The sequence below is a fragment of the Polypterus senegalus genome, chromosome 5 (assembly GCF_016835505.1).
Source record: "Polypterus senegalus isolate Bchr_013 chromosome 5, ASM1683550v1, whole genome shotgun sequence".
Taxonomy (NCBI): domain Eukaryota; kingdom Metazoa; phylum Chordata; class Cladistia; order Polypteriformes; family Polypteridae; genus Polypterus; species Polypterus senegalus.
The window spans coordinates 141,777,943-141,793,908 of NC_053158.1; the positions used below are offsets into that span (position 1 = coordinate 141,777,943).

Below are 15,966 nucleotides of genomic sequence, written 5' to 3' on the forward strand. Positions count from 1 at the left end.
TGGACATGACCCGTGGGCTGTCTATAACCATTCTCACAATCCTCCACATATGCCGCTCCTGTATTTTTCTTGGCCTGCCAGACCTGGGTTTAACAGCAACTGTACCTGTGGCCTTCCATTTCCTGATTACATTCCTTACAATTGAAACTGACAGTTTAAACCTCTGAGATAGCTTTTTGTAGCATCCCCTAAACCATGATACTGAACAATCTTTGTTTTCAGATCTTTTGAGAGTTGCTTTGAGGATCCATGCTGTCACTCTTCAGAGGAGAGTCAAAGGGAAGCATAACTGCAATTGACAACCTTAAATACCTTTTCTCATGATTGGACACACCTGTCTATGAAGTTCAAGGCTTAACAAGCTATTCCAACCAATTTGGTGTTACAGGTAATCAGTATTGAGCAGTTACATGCATTCAAATCAGCAAAATTACAAGGGGACCCACATTTTTGCACAGCCAGTTTTTCCCATTTGATTTAATTTCATACAACTAAATACGGCTTCACTAAAAATCTTTGTTCGGAAAACACCCCAGTACTCAGATGTTCCTAGGAAATGAAAGACATACCACTGTTATCTTTTTTGTTGTAAGCAGAGTAAATTATTATGCAGGCTGAGAGGGGTTCCCAAACATTTTCATATGACTGTAAACAATGAGTCCTTATATTCAGCAATGCAATTTTACCCTGTTATCTATAAGTTACTTTGTCTAGTGGAATTTATCAGTGGTATTTAACAAGACCGAGAAGAATTTGGAGAGGGTTTCCATGGTAGATATATTATCCAAAATAAATTTATTTTGAGGCAATATGCAATCTGGCACCATGTAGCCAACAGGAAGTAAGATGGCCACAAAAAAAAAAAAACTGCTCGGCATATCCGTTATGTAAATGTCAATTAAACATTAAAAATATGATAGCTAATTGATGCTGTTTCTAGTTAAGAACAAGACGCTAATAAACAGCAGTGCTGTTACCAACATTACATGGCATTAATAATGCTTGCAGCTCTGGCCAAGTGAATTGTGAGGCTACTTATACTGAGAAGTGTTAATAATGTTTCACCTGTTGTGCCAGGACCACACTCAAGTACCGATTTCTGCTCTGTTACAACGGACATGTTTGGAATTTGTTTTGTTTGTCAGCTCTGGTTAACATATCCTTGAAGTCAGCTTGTGTTTGGAATAGTCACGCACAGCAGGTTTAGGAAGCCAGAGTGTAAATCCATATGCATCATCCATAAAGAAAAAGTCTTTTGAACAAAGGCAGGGATATGGCTGCCACACAAGCAACACACCATGAATATGCTGTAGTATTTGAGTTTAAAGCTGATCACTTCATAAACAGAATACATTTCCCCAAAAAAATATTAAAATGCTCGATGTGACCTTTTAAGTTATTTTCCAATTTACTTTTATTTTCTGACCTCATGAAACTTGAAAATTTTTTACTACTATTGTGATTAGTTACTTAGTTATGGTCTTATAATATTCACTGCTTTGCGCAGAAGTTATTCACTATTAGTGAATATTTCAGGCTTGATAAAACATAAAACAAGTATATAACCAAAAACCTCATTAAGTAAAATACAAGAATATTTTTGATGACAGCTTGCAATTTCAAATAAGCTGTTTATGCTTATGTTGTATATGCTATGTGCAATGCTATTACAACAGCAGAATGCACAACAGAAATACCTAAACAATGAATGTTACTGACATTTCTATTTTTGATAGCTTCTCCTCAGAGAATCCTCTAGTTGGCTCACAGTATCAGTCCAACATAAACAATGGATCTGTACTATGTAAAACCATACAGGCTTTAAACTTGAGCCTTCACTAATAGCTGGGACAGCTGAGCTTTTCTGTGTTCCTGGCTGAGGCGTCATATGGTCTCCTAAAGAGAGGGCATGAAGCTAAAATTTAGGATAAGTGCTTGTCTGAGGGGACCAAGATTTTTCCCATAGCGTGCGAACTGGAGCAGCAATATCTGAATGAAACAAAACAGAGAGCAGAGTTTGTGTATAATTCTGTTGGAAAGAATTCTTAGTGGGTCTTTATGTAATTAAAAAGGATGGACCAAAGAGAACAACTTATATAGAAAACAGGCTGTTATGTCAGGATACATCCAAACAATACAAGATTTTACTTGGCAGACAAACTTTGATTTTTAATATACTCAACATTCATTTTTTATATTGTGCTGTGCACACACACACACAAAAGCAAATAAAGCAAAAATACAATCTAGGTTTCCACATGATGTCAAACACATAGCTGTTATATATTCAAATGTAGTAAAATTGGTGTTAATACAGTAAACTCAAAGGAAACTTCACTAAAATGGAGGATAAGGGACAAATGAAAGCTACCATCAATGTCATATTGCATGCAGTAGATCTGAAATAAAGATGTTGCCAAGTCAGGAATAAGCAAAATCATGGCTTTAAATAGTCAGATTTCAGCACACAAATGAGCAAAATGTAAAAGGGCCAAAATAAACTTGGAAACAAGCTAAGATGCTAGCAATCACAAGTACAAGAGATGAAGTGACTGAATATACATCAATTATAGACCGGAACGGCCACGGTATTACACTCAAAAACAGCTCTGTGTAACTAGATGCTTAATCATATTTATTCACACAGAAAACTATATGCTTACCCTGTTTCTCTCTATGCAGCATTGTCTTTGATAAAGACTCTAAATAAAAAATGTCACTTAACTAATCTCTTTTAAACACTTTTAATAATCTTCGTGAAATCTGTGCTGGTAAAGAATAAAATAAGTTAAACTCACTTCAGTCTCTTCTTATAATTCATAATCTTGCTGTTACTGGAAAACAAGCAGCAAATCACCTACAGAACACTGCACCATTATTATTTACTTCTAGTAAAATGGAGCACTAAACTGCATACAGAACTCAAGAGTTCATATATAATTTAAGCAACATCTTTTGATTTCTTCTCTCCAAAAAACACTGTATAATTAGGATATTACTGGCCTTTTTTTCCATCCCTTCAATATACTATCGTGTTTCCACAAAATTACTGACAGGTAACTACCATAGAATGCTGAACCCACTCCATCATACTGTGAGCCGATTTCAATGCAATGGTCTGCAGTCCACAATGGGCAAAACATCAGCAAGAAGACATATAAAAACATGTACCCGGTAGTCAAAGATAACTCAAGACTTGAAACTTGGCTATCACAAATTACAAGAAGACATGCAACCCGATTAAAAATCTGCACCTTCAAATTAAGTTGGAAAAAAATAAAATAACATAAAACATGGACATAAGAAACTAGTGTCATTGCACACTGAACCCTGCTTATGTTCATTGCTTAGTCTGTTGTATGTTTAAAACACTTTTGAGGCTGGAGTTGTTTATAGGTATTGTGGAATCAACTAAGTCTTACACAGGGCTATCAGGAAGGTTTGTATTAGTGAGAATGATAAGAGGTTAAAGAAGACAAGCACAGATGAATAAGGTCAGTAACCCAAAGAAAAAAAATGAACACACAAGTTCATGAGCCACCACTGTCATAATTTAAACAAGCAAATGTGAGATAACCATAGCCAAAGACTGCCACACAACTCAAAAACCATCAGAACATCGAAACCTGAAAAAGCCAATGAAACAAATTACATGAGTTGCTTCGTAACTGAACAGAAAGCACAAGTCAGGTAGGACTGAAACGATTCCTTGGGAAACTCCATTAATTTGATTACAACAATCATCAAAGCAAGTTCTTTGCATCGAAGTTTCATTTAACCCATATAACTACTCCTTAGCGAACTCCGTACGTTTCACACTGTTTATCAGCGCAATATACCTTAGCTGTGATTACATGACGTGAAGACATGATTTGATTGCACAGATTGCAAAATGGAGAAAGAGAGAGGGATGAAGCAAAGGGACAGGTCAGAGAAAATGACAGAAAGTGTCAAAACAATGAGATCCTTTCAAGCTGGAGAAAGGAAAAAAAAAAGAAACTAGCCTACCACAATAGTACAACATCAGTGCTTTAGCACCTCAACAGGAAGGATCCAGTCTCTGCCTCCAGTCCACAGAACGGACCTGACACAACATAATGTTAACATTATTATTGTAAGGTAGAACAATATGAGTGCTAGTTGAGATGAAGGCTAGCAAAGAATGTACATTAACTATGGATATATGTAATGGCTAATTAAAAACTTATATCAGTATGATGGCCAGTCTAAGTTAAGTAAGCATTGTTTAAGAAAATTACCATAAAAAATAAAATGCAGTGAATTTGAGAAAGCCATAGCTTCTTTCATGTTATTATGTTAGTCACACACCCCTACCTCACAGTGACTCATAAAATACTACAGAAAGCAAAATATTAGGTGGTAAAAATAGCAATTGGAGCTTAAAACACACCAATCCACTACAGCAGGAATATTCAGTTACATTTGTAGTAGAGTAGAGACAGCAGGTGTAGGGCAACTATTCAGCATAGTAAATAAGTGTACATTAGGCAGTCTTATGTACTTACAGTAAGATATGTAGGCCTAGTAATAAGAACCAACAATTATTTCAAACCTGTTTTTTTTTTAAATAAATCAAGAGTTGTATGGAGAAGCACTTCCAGTGCTAGGTTACTTTGTGCCCTAGGCCAAGCTTATTAATGCATCAACTGTCTGTTTGGTAGCTAATCCATGCGGTTGGGTCCCCCTCCCCGCGCTTTGATCTGCACCCTAGGCGAATGCCTAATTCACTATAATAGTGGCGCCGGCTCAGTGTAGAGCTTTGTGTAGATGGCTGTACCAGGTTCAGTTGGGCAAGCAGCAGAGTTCACAGGTAGCATTTTGAACATAATTATCACAGAGATGCACTCTCTGCCCAGGGTGGAGGATGAAGGCTTTCAAAAGATGATTTCCACTTTCGATGCTTATCTTCAAGAACCTACTTCATGAAAATGTTCTAGAAAAAGTATGAAGAAATCAAAGGCAAGTTGAAGAACACTCTTAGTGAGAGTGACAGAATTGCACTCACAACTGACATTTGGATGAGCATTGCTCCAGAGGTGTACCTGGGGTTAACTTGTCACTTTCCTGGGGAGGATTGGGAAATGGAACTGTGTCTCCTAGAATTGACAGAAAGCCCCACAAGAACACAGTAAATGCTTGTGCCATGCCTGAGCTGTAGTTAGGTTGAAAACTTGTAGTTCTGAAAGTTAACCTGTACAATTTAATGACAATTTTTACATGTTATTATTATTAAATTTATGTCTTAGTTTTAGACTGTTATGTATACCTCTTTAAGTACTTTGTAATTTATATTATTTTTGTATTTATTTGTTTTTGCTTTTCAGACAAAGTTTTCTTTAAAATCCAGAATATAATATGGCACTTAAATGCACTAAATGGGTTTAGCTTTGACAAATTTCCCCTTGGGATTAATAAAGTATCTATCTATCTATCTAAATAATTTTATTGTATGCGATTTATGCAATAAAAATGCTGTTTTTTTCTGAAATAGGTTAGCAGTTAATTTTAAGAGAGATGTCTTATTTTCTTTTTTTGTATATTTACTACTGCTCTTAAAACAAAACTAATTCTTATTGGATTACTCGATTAATGAATGGAATAATCTATAAGATACATGATTACTTAAATACAATTCCTGTATCCCAAAAGTGAGGTGTCAGTGTCAATACAAATGTAAAAAAACTAAACAAATTGAGGTAGTTGCCAGACAATTTAGTTGACATGCACCTGTGAGTACAAGATTTGCCCAGAGGCAATCAACACTTGAAGGGCACGGTTAGCTGTAAAATTATATGAGGGAGTGCGAAAAGGCTTGGCCATAACACATCACATACAGTGGGATGCAAAAGTTTGGGAAACCTTGTTAATAGTCATTATTTTCCTGTATAAATCGTTGGTTGTTACAATAAAAAATGTCAGTTAAATATATCATATAGGAGACACACACAGTGATATTTGAGAAGTGAAATGAAGTTTATTGGATTTACAAAAAGTGTGCAACAATTGTTCAAACAAAATCAGGCAGGTGCATAAATTTGGGCACCGTTGTCATTTTATTGATTCCAAAACTTTTAGAACTAATTATTGGAACTCAAATTGGCTTGGTAAGCTCAGTGACCCCTGACCTACATACACAGGTGAATCCTATAATGAGAGTATTTAAGGGGGTCAATTGTAAGTTTCCCTCCTCCTTTAATTTTCTCTGAAGAGTAGCAACATGGGGGTCACAAAACAACTCTCAAATGACCTGAAGACAAAGATTGTTCACCATCATGGTTTAGGGGAAGGATACAGAAAGCTGTCCCAGAGATTTAAGCTGTCTGTTTCCACAGTTAGGAACATATTGAGGAAATGGAAGACCACAGGCTCAGTTCAAGTTAAGGCTCAAAGTGGCAGACCAAGAAAGATTTCGGATAGACAGAAGCGACGAATGGTGAGAACAGTCAGAGTCAACCCACAGACCAGCACCAAAGACCTACAACATCATCTTGCAGCAGATGGAGTCACTGTGCATCGTTCAACCATTAGGCGCACTTTACACAAGGAGATGCTGTATGCGAGAGTGATGCAGAGGAAGCCTTTTCCGCCCACAGCACAAACAGAGCCGCTTGAGGTATGCTCAAGCACATTTGGACAAGGCAGCTTCATTTTGGAATAAGGTGCTGTGGACTGATTAAACTAAAATTGAGTTATTTGGGTATAACAAGGGGCATTTTGCATGGAGGAAAAAGAACACTGCACTCCAAGAAAAACACCTGCTACCTACAGTAAAATATGGTGGTGGTTCCATCATGCTGTGGGGCTGTGTGGCCAGTGCAGGGACTGGGAATCTTGTCAAAGTTGAGGGACGCATGGATTCCACTCAGTATCAGCAGATTCTGGAGACCAATGTCCAGGAATCAGTGACAAAGCTGAAGCTGCCGGGCTGGATCTTTCAACAAGACAACGACCCGAAACACTGCTCAAAATCCACTAAGGCATTCATGCAGAGGAACAAGTACAACGTTCTGGAATGGCCATCTCAGTCCTCAGACCTGAATATAATTGAAAATCTATGGTGTGAGTTAGTGAGCTGTCCATGCTCGGAAGCCATCAAACCTGAATGAACTAGAGATGTTTTGTAAAGAGGAATGGTCCAAAATACCTTCAACCACAATCCAGACTCTCATTGGAACCTACAGGAAGCGTTTAGAGGCTGTAATTTCTGCAAAAGGCGGATCTACTAAATATTGATTTCATTTCTTTTTTGTGGTGCCCAAATGTATGCACCAGCCTGATTTTGTTTGAACAATTATTGTACATGTTCTGTAAATCCAATAAACTTCATTTCACTTCTCAAATATCACTGTGTGTGTCTCCTATATGATATATTTAACTGACATTTTTTATCGTAACAACCAACGATTTATACAGGAAAATAATGACTATTAACAAGGTTGCCCAAATTTTTGCATCCCACTGTAGCTTAAATGTACACATGTAATGCCAAGCTTTAAAAATAAGGAGAAGATCAAGGTTCAGTTGGAAATACACGCAGTAAGAGTTTATATAGGGCAAACAATGAAAAACATCTACTTCAGAATATTTGATTTGGCTTTGAAGGTGTGCAGCAGTGCCCTGAAAAGGTTTCTTTAGTATTCTGTAAACCTTCATTGTCTACCTTGAAGATTTAATTCATATCAGTAACATTTTTTTAACTATTAAAGCTGATGAGCTCTCACACTTGCAAATAATCATTGACCTAACGTCCCTAATAAATAAATTATTGCTGCTTCAGTACTGAATTACTAGCGTTCCAGAAGTACCATTCCTAAGTTCAAATCAATATTTAAAAATATTTTCCTACACAAGCCTTAAAAACTGTGCTATTAACTTTAGACCTGACAGTTTGTTGACTGAAGGATTTTGATTAGAAAATGTTATTATTATTCATTACATTTAGCCCTTGAAATAATGAAAAGGTACCTTTTTTGTCCCAATGACTGGCTAGAAGAGAAAATAATTTAATCTAAATTAGACTGGTCTGCCAACAGGGATTGGTTCTTACATAGTGTTTTTTTACGTCTGGTTTAGAGTCTAACTTTAATACAACATAGTCAGAAAAAAAGGTCCTGAAATAGCAAGGATAAAATAAGTCCACAGTTTTACATAAGACTGAATATATGATAAAAGAGGGACATCCTAACTAATTTGTGCTTTACTCTTTCTTAAAGGATAAGTTGGTATTTTTCAAGTTATTTCAAGTTGTATATTCAAAAACATATATGTATTTGCAATCTTGTAAAAACAAAAGGGATCTGGAAATAATGAGTTTATCACATATTCTGGGTACTATTTTTACTTAAGGTAAGGGTATGTTTTCTGTTTGCTTAAAGAAGCTTGATCTATTAGAAGTGGCCTTCGCGGAGGAGTTCTCATATAAATTCTGAAGTAAATCAACACAATACAAAACACGTGGCAGAGGCACTTTAGTGTGATTTTGTCTTTCAAGAAAAATTATTCTGAAAATATGCGAAAATAAAATAACGATCTCCAAATAGAAATCAAGATACCTTAAAAATACACAGTGTTGTGTAGTACATAACCAAAAGTATCTCAAATGCTGTAAGTCCATCCATCCATCCATCCATCCTCTTCCGCTTATCCAAGATCGGGTCGCAGGGGCAGCAGCTTGAGCAGAGATGCCCAGACTTCCCTCTCCTCGGCCACATATTCTATCTCTTCCGGGGGAATGCCGAGGCATTCCCAGGCCAGACGGGAGACATAGTCCCTCCAGCGTGTCTTGGGTCTTTCCTGGGGCCTCCTCACGGTTGGACGTGCCCAGAACACCTCACCAGGGAGGCGTCCAGGCGGCATCCTGATCAGATGCCCGAGCCACCTCATCTGACTCCTCTCGATGCGGAGGAGCAGCGGCTCTACTCTGAGCCCCTCCTGGATGGCTGAGCTTCTCACCTTATCTTTAAGGGAAAGCCCAGACACCCTGTGGATGAAACTCATTTCAGCCGCTTGTATTCATGATCTCATTCTTTTGGTCACTACCCATAGCTCATGACCATAGGTGAGGGTAGGAACGTAGATCGACTGTTAAATTGAGAGCTTTGCCTTACGGCTCAGCTCTTTTTTCACCACGATAGACCGATGCAGAGCCCGCATCACTGCAGATGCCACACCGATCCGCCTGTCGATCTCACGCTCCATTCTTCCCTCACTCATGAATAAGACCCCGAGATAATTGAAATCCTCCACTTGGGGCAGGATCTCGCTCCCAACCGTGAGAGGGCACACCACCCTTTTTTGGCTGAGGACCATGGTCTCGGATTTGGAGGTGCCGATTCCCATCCCTGCCGCTTCATACTCAGCTACGAACCGATCCAGGGAGAGCTGAAAATCATGGCCTGATGAAGCAAACAGGACAACATCATCTGCAAAAAGCAGAAAGCAGTGACCCAATCCTGAGTCCACCAAACTGGACCCCCTCAATGCCCTGGCTGCACCTACAAATTCTGTCCATAAAAGTTATGAACAAAATCGGTGAGAAAGGGCAGCCCTGGCGGAGATCAACTCTCACTGGAAACGGGTTTGACTTACTGCCGGCAATGCGGACCAAGCTCTGACACCGGTTGTACAAAGACCAAACAGCCCTTATCGGGGATCTGGTACCCCACACTCCCGGAGCACCCCCCACAGGATTCCCCGAGCGAGACGGATGAATGCCTTTTCCAAGTCAACAAAACACATGTAGACTGGTTGGGCAAACTCCCATCCACCCTCCAGGACCCTGCTAAGGGTGTAGAGCTGGTCAGCGACCAGGACGAAAACCACACTGTTCCTCCTGAATCCGAGGTTTGACTATCCGACGGACCCTCCTCTCCAGGACCCCCGAATAGACTTTTCCAGGGAGGCGGAGGAGTGTGATCCCTCTGTAGTTGGAACACACTCTCAGGTCCCCCTTCTTAAAGAGGGGGACCACCACCCCGGTCTGCCAATCCTGAGGCACTGTCCATGCGATGTTGCAGAGGCGTGTCAACCAAGACAGTCCTACAACATCCAGAGCCTTGAGGAACTCCAGGTGTATCTCATCCACCCCTGGGGCCCTGCCACCAAGGAGTTTTTTGACCACCTTGGTGACCTCAGTACCAGAGATGGGGGAGCCCACCGGCGAGTCCCCAGGCTCTGCTTTCTCACTGGAAGGCATGTTAGTGGGATTGAGGAGGTCTTCAAAGTACTCCCCCCACCGACCCACAACGTCCCGAGTCGAAGTCATGCTGTAAGTCACCTTGGATAAAGGCGTCAACCAAATTTACAAATGAACTAGAAAACATGCTAAAAGCAGACTTGAAAATTTGCAGTGCACTTTCTTCCATGGAAACTACTTAAAAAAACTTATAAAAATAACAATGTTTTTAGGCAAAGAATAAAAACAAGATATAGCTGATCATAGATAAGCTGTCAATGATCTAACAATCAGGATTTAAAGGCAACTCATTCATAAAACACAGTTCAGATCCTAGGGACTAAACACAAATTGAATACACTGTTCTTATATACAGTCCATTTTGATATACACACATTACAAAAATATTATAATATCCAAGCAGCTCATCCAAACCACTAGTCTACAACAAAATTAAACCTTTTATCCATTTGAAAACATGATGATCAATGTGATGTCATGGATGGCTTTCATTAATGCTTACAACTCACAGTTGCATTTATCCTATTGAAGAAACAAAGCCTTAAGCTTTGGGAAAATACTGCCGGAGCCGCTAAGTTCATTTTAAAAACAGCTTATTAGTGCTACAATCCTCTAAAGTTTCAAAACATTATGCATTGATCTTAATATGAATTGATTGCTCTAAAGCTTATATAATAAATAATAATAATTCCCACTCTTAAGTCAAAGTTGTAGACCTTAATCTCACATGGAAACTAATATTAATTTACAAGTTAAAGTACTGACCTGGAGACTGACCATGGCATTATGCAGGTTAGATCATCCAGACCAAACAGTCGCCATTTGCTTCTGTCTTGCCTGTGCAGATATTCTATACCCTGTTTACATCGCTAATAATCTTGAATTTCTCCACTGCTGTTATGGCATGCCATACTTAAACAACATTTCATTCAGTTGAACTATTCATACTTGTGGAAGGTTTTGTTAGAGAGTCACCAAAATCAATTTTCTTCATTTTATAGTGGAAATAAACAAAATCTAACATTTCTCTCCAACTACACAGATGAAAATAATTATTATAGGGAACAGATAAAAATTACTTAAATTGGTGGAGCTTCAAAATAAATTCAAGTTTATTGTTACAGTAAGTGTAAAAGTACGATGAAGTTACTTTCAAGACTCCAAAAGAAAAGTGAAAATAGTGATATATAACCAACAGACAATTACTACAATAATATATGACCATATATTAAAAACATAGAATCATATTATATAAGAGCACCAAAAACAAAAATACTACACATGACTGAGAAGTCAATTTTTTTACATTGTGGCTAGAAAACCCCCCCAAAAAAGAAAAAAAAGCAAACACAACAGATATGTTAAAACAAATGTTTCCTATAAACCTATTCATTCATTTGTCAATAGATTTTCAAATCCAGTTAATAAAACTCAAAATTGCAGGAACAAAGCCTATCCTGCCAACATGAGACACATAGTAGGAACAAGCATTAGATAGGACACTAGTCGACTGCAGGGCATTCATGCACGCACACACTTACTTATACATATCCAATCAACCTAAAACATACATCCAGAAAGAAAACCCCAGTAGTCAAAGAAAAACCCATACAGAGTGGCACACACAGGGAGATAATATGAATTGGGTTAAGATTTCAAACCATGTCATCCTAGCCATAAGCTAATGGCTCTTAGCACTCCACCACCTCTGACAAGAGCAGATGACTCTAAACTCGTCCCATTTAAATGAGTGAGTGTATAAGCATGTAGTGGAGGGGACTGATGCAAGAGTTGATTCCTGTCTTATGTGTAGTGCTCCTGGGACAAACTCTGCCCACCAACCATAAACTGAACCGATAAGTTTTAAAAATACACCGATATATTAATTTTACCATGGTGAATCATATATATATATATATATATATATATATATATATATATATATATATATATATATATATATATACATATATATATATATATATACATATTTATATATATATATATATACATATACTGTATATATATAAAAGAAAATTTTAAATCTGGTTAAAGAAATAAGATAAAAAAAAAAAAATCTTACCAGCTTTGTCATATAATATGTGTGATCTTTGCAGTCCTTCTTTAATGTGGTCTTCCTGAATAACAACTTGCTTCAGTTGTCCTAGCCTTGCAGCACTCAGTCTTGACTGTACTGCAAGCTGCAAGCCATTTAATCCAGCTCGGGCATCTCCATCACACAGGTGTGCTATGGTGCTTAAAGCTTTTTGCTCAATATATATGGAAGGTCTATAAACATAAATTAGAGTTCAAAAAAATATATTAAAAAGTTTTATTAGTGAGCTTGATTACATGAAATATGCAACAATATTAAAAGATAAATGACTATGTAAATTTTTACACCTAGAGGGATTCAATATTTAAGTATTAACTCTTAAATGAAACTATTACATTTAGGTTTTTGGTTTTTTTTTCGTACAATTAGTTATAGAATAAAATTTCTCACATCATACTACGGCATGTATGTATTCTTTAAAGTTTGTAGCACTGCATTTAGAGAAACCAGTTCTTTAAAAACAGAACACTGTTGATGTGGGCTGAAAACATAATTAACAAATGAGAGCAGATGAAAGGACAACTCAATGCATGAAATACAAGATGAAACTGAAGTTCAAAATCCAAGCTTTCGTGACTAATTCATATAGCCTTCCCTATTTTAACTAACAAAAAAAAAAAAAAAACCTAATTCTCTATGATACAAATAGCAAACAGTGCGTTTCTGGCTCAAAGATGTTTAGGACTCAAGTGCATTGAATATCAAAGCTTGCATGTAATAATAATTTTTTACTTAAGGCACTTTTCTTAAACCCAAAGCACTAGAAAGCACAACTAATGGAATAAAAATTATAAAACTGAGGAGCAGATCACAAAATGAAAATATACAGCAAACAGTACACCTATAAACAACAAAACAAGATAACATAAAATAAAATTATAACAGAGGCTCTGCGGTAGGCTGCCGCCCTGCCCAGGGTTTGTTTCCTGCCTAGCGCCCTGTGTTGGCTGGGATTGGCTGCAGCAGACCCCCGTGACCCTGTAGTTAAGATATAGTGGGTTGGATAATGGATGGATGGATGGATAACAGAGGTTGAAAGAAATAAAGAATGTCTGCCTAGCTACAACTTAACATGGATAGTAATATAATCACTAAAGATCACAGTGGAAGAAATGGTTCTAAGAAAAGCTGGGAATTTAGTAAATTCACTGAACAACACAGGACTGGGCTTGGAAGGCTGACAGATAAGTACAAGAAAAACTGGAGATACAGAAAAAAATTAAAGATACAGACATTCAAGATATGCTTCACTAGGAACAACAATATCACTGACTGATAGGCAAGACCACTAAATAACAGCAAAGCCAATATCCTTTCCAGATGAGCAAGGTTTATCAATATATTTGCAACCTCAAAGAGAACAAATGTTAAGAATTGAATGCCCTGATGTGAAGTTTCTCACAAGCCGAGTAAATCCAGTTTTAAATAAAAACATCATAGCGTATAATCAAACGAGTGAATACACGCTACATAGCATTCCAATGACAGTAACACAAGGTAGCTAGACAGATTCCTCTGATTTTTTTTTTTTTTGCATTAGATGTGGAGTCTGTAATACCAAGAGGTAATCACAGTGGTGGATGAACAATGTAATTCTTAGTACTACACATAAGTCATATGTTCTAGAGTTCAGCTGGAGTTCTAAAGTTCAAGCCAAACCTTGAAGTTATGATGATGAGTATATACTGGCCATGACGAAACTGTCACTTCTGAATATTCCAAGAGCAAATATTCAGATTAAACCTGGACCAGAGATTTCATCTCTCTCAAAGTGCTAAATCATTTACTGATAAACAACATCAAACAAAAAATATACAAAAGCAAACAACCACCTTCCTATGACAACAAGTCACAACAACCGTAGCCACAGCACAAAACCTAACACCTAATAGTCCATTAAAAATACAGTTGCAAACCCACCAGACAAAGAACAGTCAGACACAGCTAACTGAAGACTCACTCACTGAAAACACCGAAGGCACAACACACCCTGAGAGAGGGCTTGTGGATTGCAGGTGAAATGTAGTGGAATAACGTCAAGACCTCAGATGGCAGCTAAGAAGCTGAAGAGGGTAACAAAAAAGTTCAAAAGACAAAAAATAAAGGTTGGTCAACAATGATAATAAAGAAGTAAATTTAAATAGTAAAATAAAAAAGAGAGAGAGAAGTCCCAATAAGCAAAGAAACAAGAAGCACTAGTAAGAAGCAACAGCTAAATGCACATGGTGTACTCTCACCAGAGCATCTCATACATCTCCTTAAAACATTCATCCTCTCACTTTCATCATGTGATTAAAAAATAGCCATTCATCCCTTTTCCAAATCTGCTTATTCTATTGCAGTATCGCAGGGAGCCACAGCACATCCTGGTGATATCAGGCGCAAAACAGTTAACTGAGGGGCATGTTAACTTACATGCATAATTTAGAACTAGTGATTTACTTAACAAGCCCAAGTCCCCAAAAAGAGGATTATGCAAGTTCAGAGGATGGAATTAGAAATAAATGGAATTGCCCTAACATGCATATCTTTGGAATGAAGGGGAAAATGAGAGATGGAAAACTCAACCAGAAACAGCGTGAATGTACAAACTCCACACAAACAGTAACCAGGCAGGAATCTGCACCCAGTTCTCTAGGTTATTACAGAATACATTTGTTAATCAACGTGAAATAACTGTATGTTTATTGAGTTAACAGCATCTGAACATTCACGTATGTTAAAGATGTAACATTTAGAAAACTACAGCTATCACAATATAGCTATGATTTATGTAAGTGCTCTGATCCTGTGCACTGTGAACAGTGAACATAAACTCAAATTAAAAAATTATAGTGATATTATTACAAATTATGGAAAAATATGTTCTGAGCATATTTACAAATATTTTGTCAAATAATAAAAGGAATATGTTTAATTTTGAAAACCTCAGGCAATTGGCAGAGCAATTCTTTGAATATTGCTTAATGAAGCCTCATTTTATGTTTTTCCAAAATACACAGATGGTTGTTCCATGTGGAGTTTTTAATAAACAACTTATTTTGAAGAACCATGGCACCTTGGCCCGATATCAAAACCTCAGCCAAGAACTGACTTGGAGCAGAAATGGACTGTTGACACTCAAGGTTTAAAAATAAGAAAAAAAAGCAAAAACTGATATGAAATTAGAATTTCACTTGAAAAGTTTAAAAATTAAGAAAACATCTGATGAGCCACATCACTGAGAAATTTTTGACAACAGGCCTTGACAAAATATGTAAAACCACAAGAGTACTGCTCTTCTTTTGTGGCTTACATTCTCTGCTGAACTGAATTAACTAAATTCTCTACCTCTGGTACATGTCCTCCTAGTTTAATGAAATCTTTTAAATCGTGTATTTGAGTATAATAAATAGTTATGATTAACTAACTAGTAAGTGTTACACATTTCTGTTAATTATATCCAATTTAACACCAAGAAAATATAATAAAGAAAAACAATCAAAGTGAAAAGTACTCTTCATATATTCTGTAACATTTTATTTTACGCGCATTATATTTAAATAAGGGTATAAGTAAAGAAAGTGCCGAAGATGACAGCTAAGCATTTTGACTGAACTATCAAAAATGGACAAAATATAATAAATTATTTTTT

At 37.1% G+C, this 15,966-nt stretch overlaps 1 protein-coding gene across 1 annotated transcript in view; it reads right to left on the bottom strand.

The window, feature by feature from the left end:
- Window positions 1-15,966, bottom strand: part of wrnip1 (WRN helicase interacting protein 1) — a 53,222-nt gene that overhangs the window by 16,164 nt on the left and 21,092 nt on the right. The window contains exon 4 of the mRNA XM_039753421.1: window positions 12,300-12,505. Within this exon, the coding sequence (XP_039609355.1) occupies window positions 12,300-12,505 (206 nt within the window). The remainder of the gene's footprint in view (window positions 1-12,299; window positions 12,506-15,966) is intronic.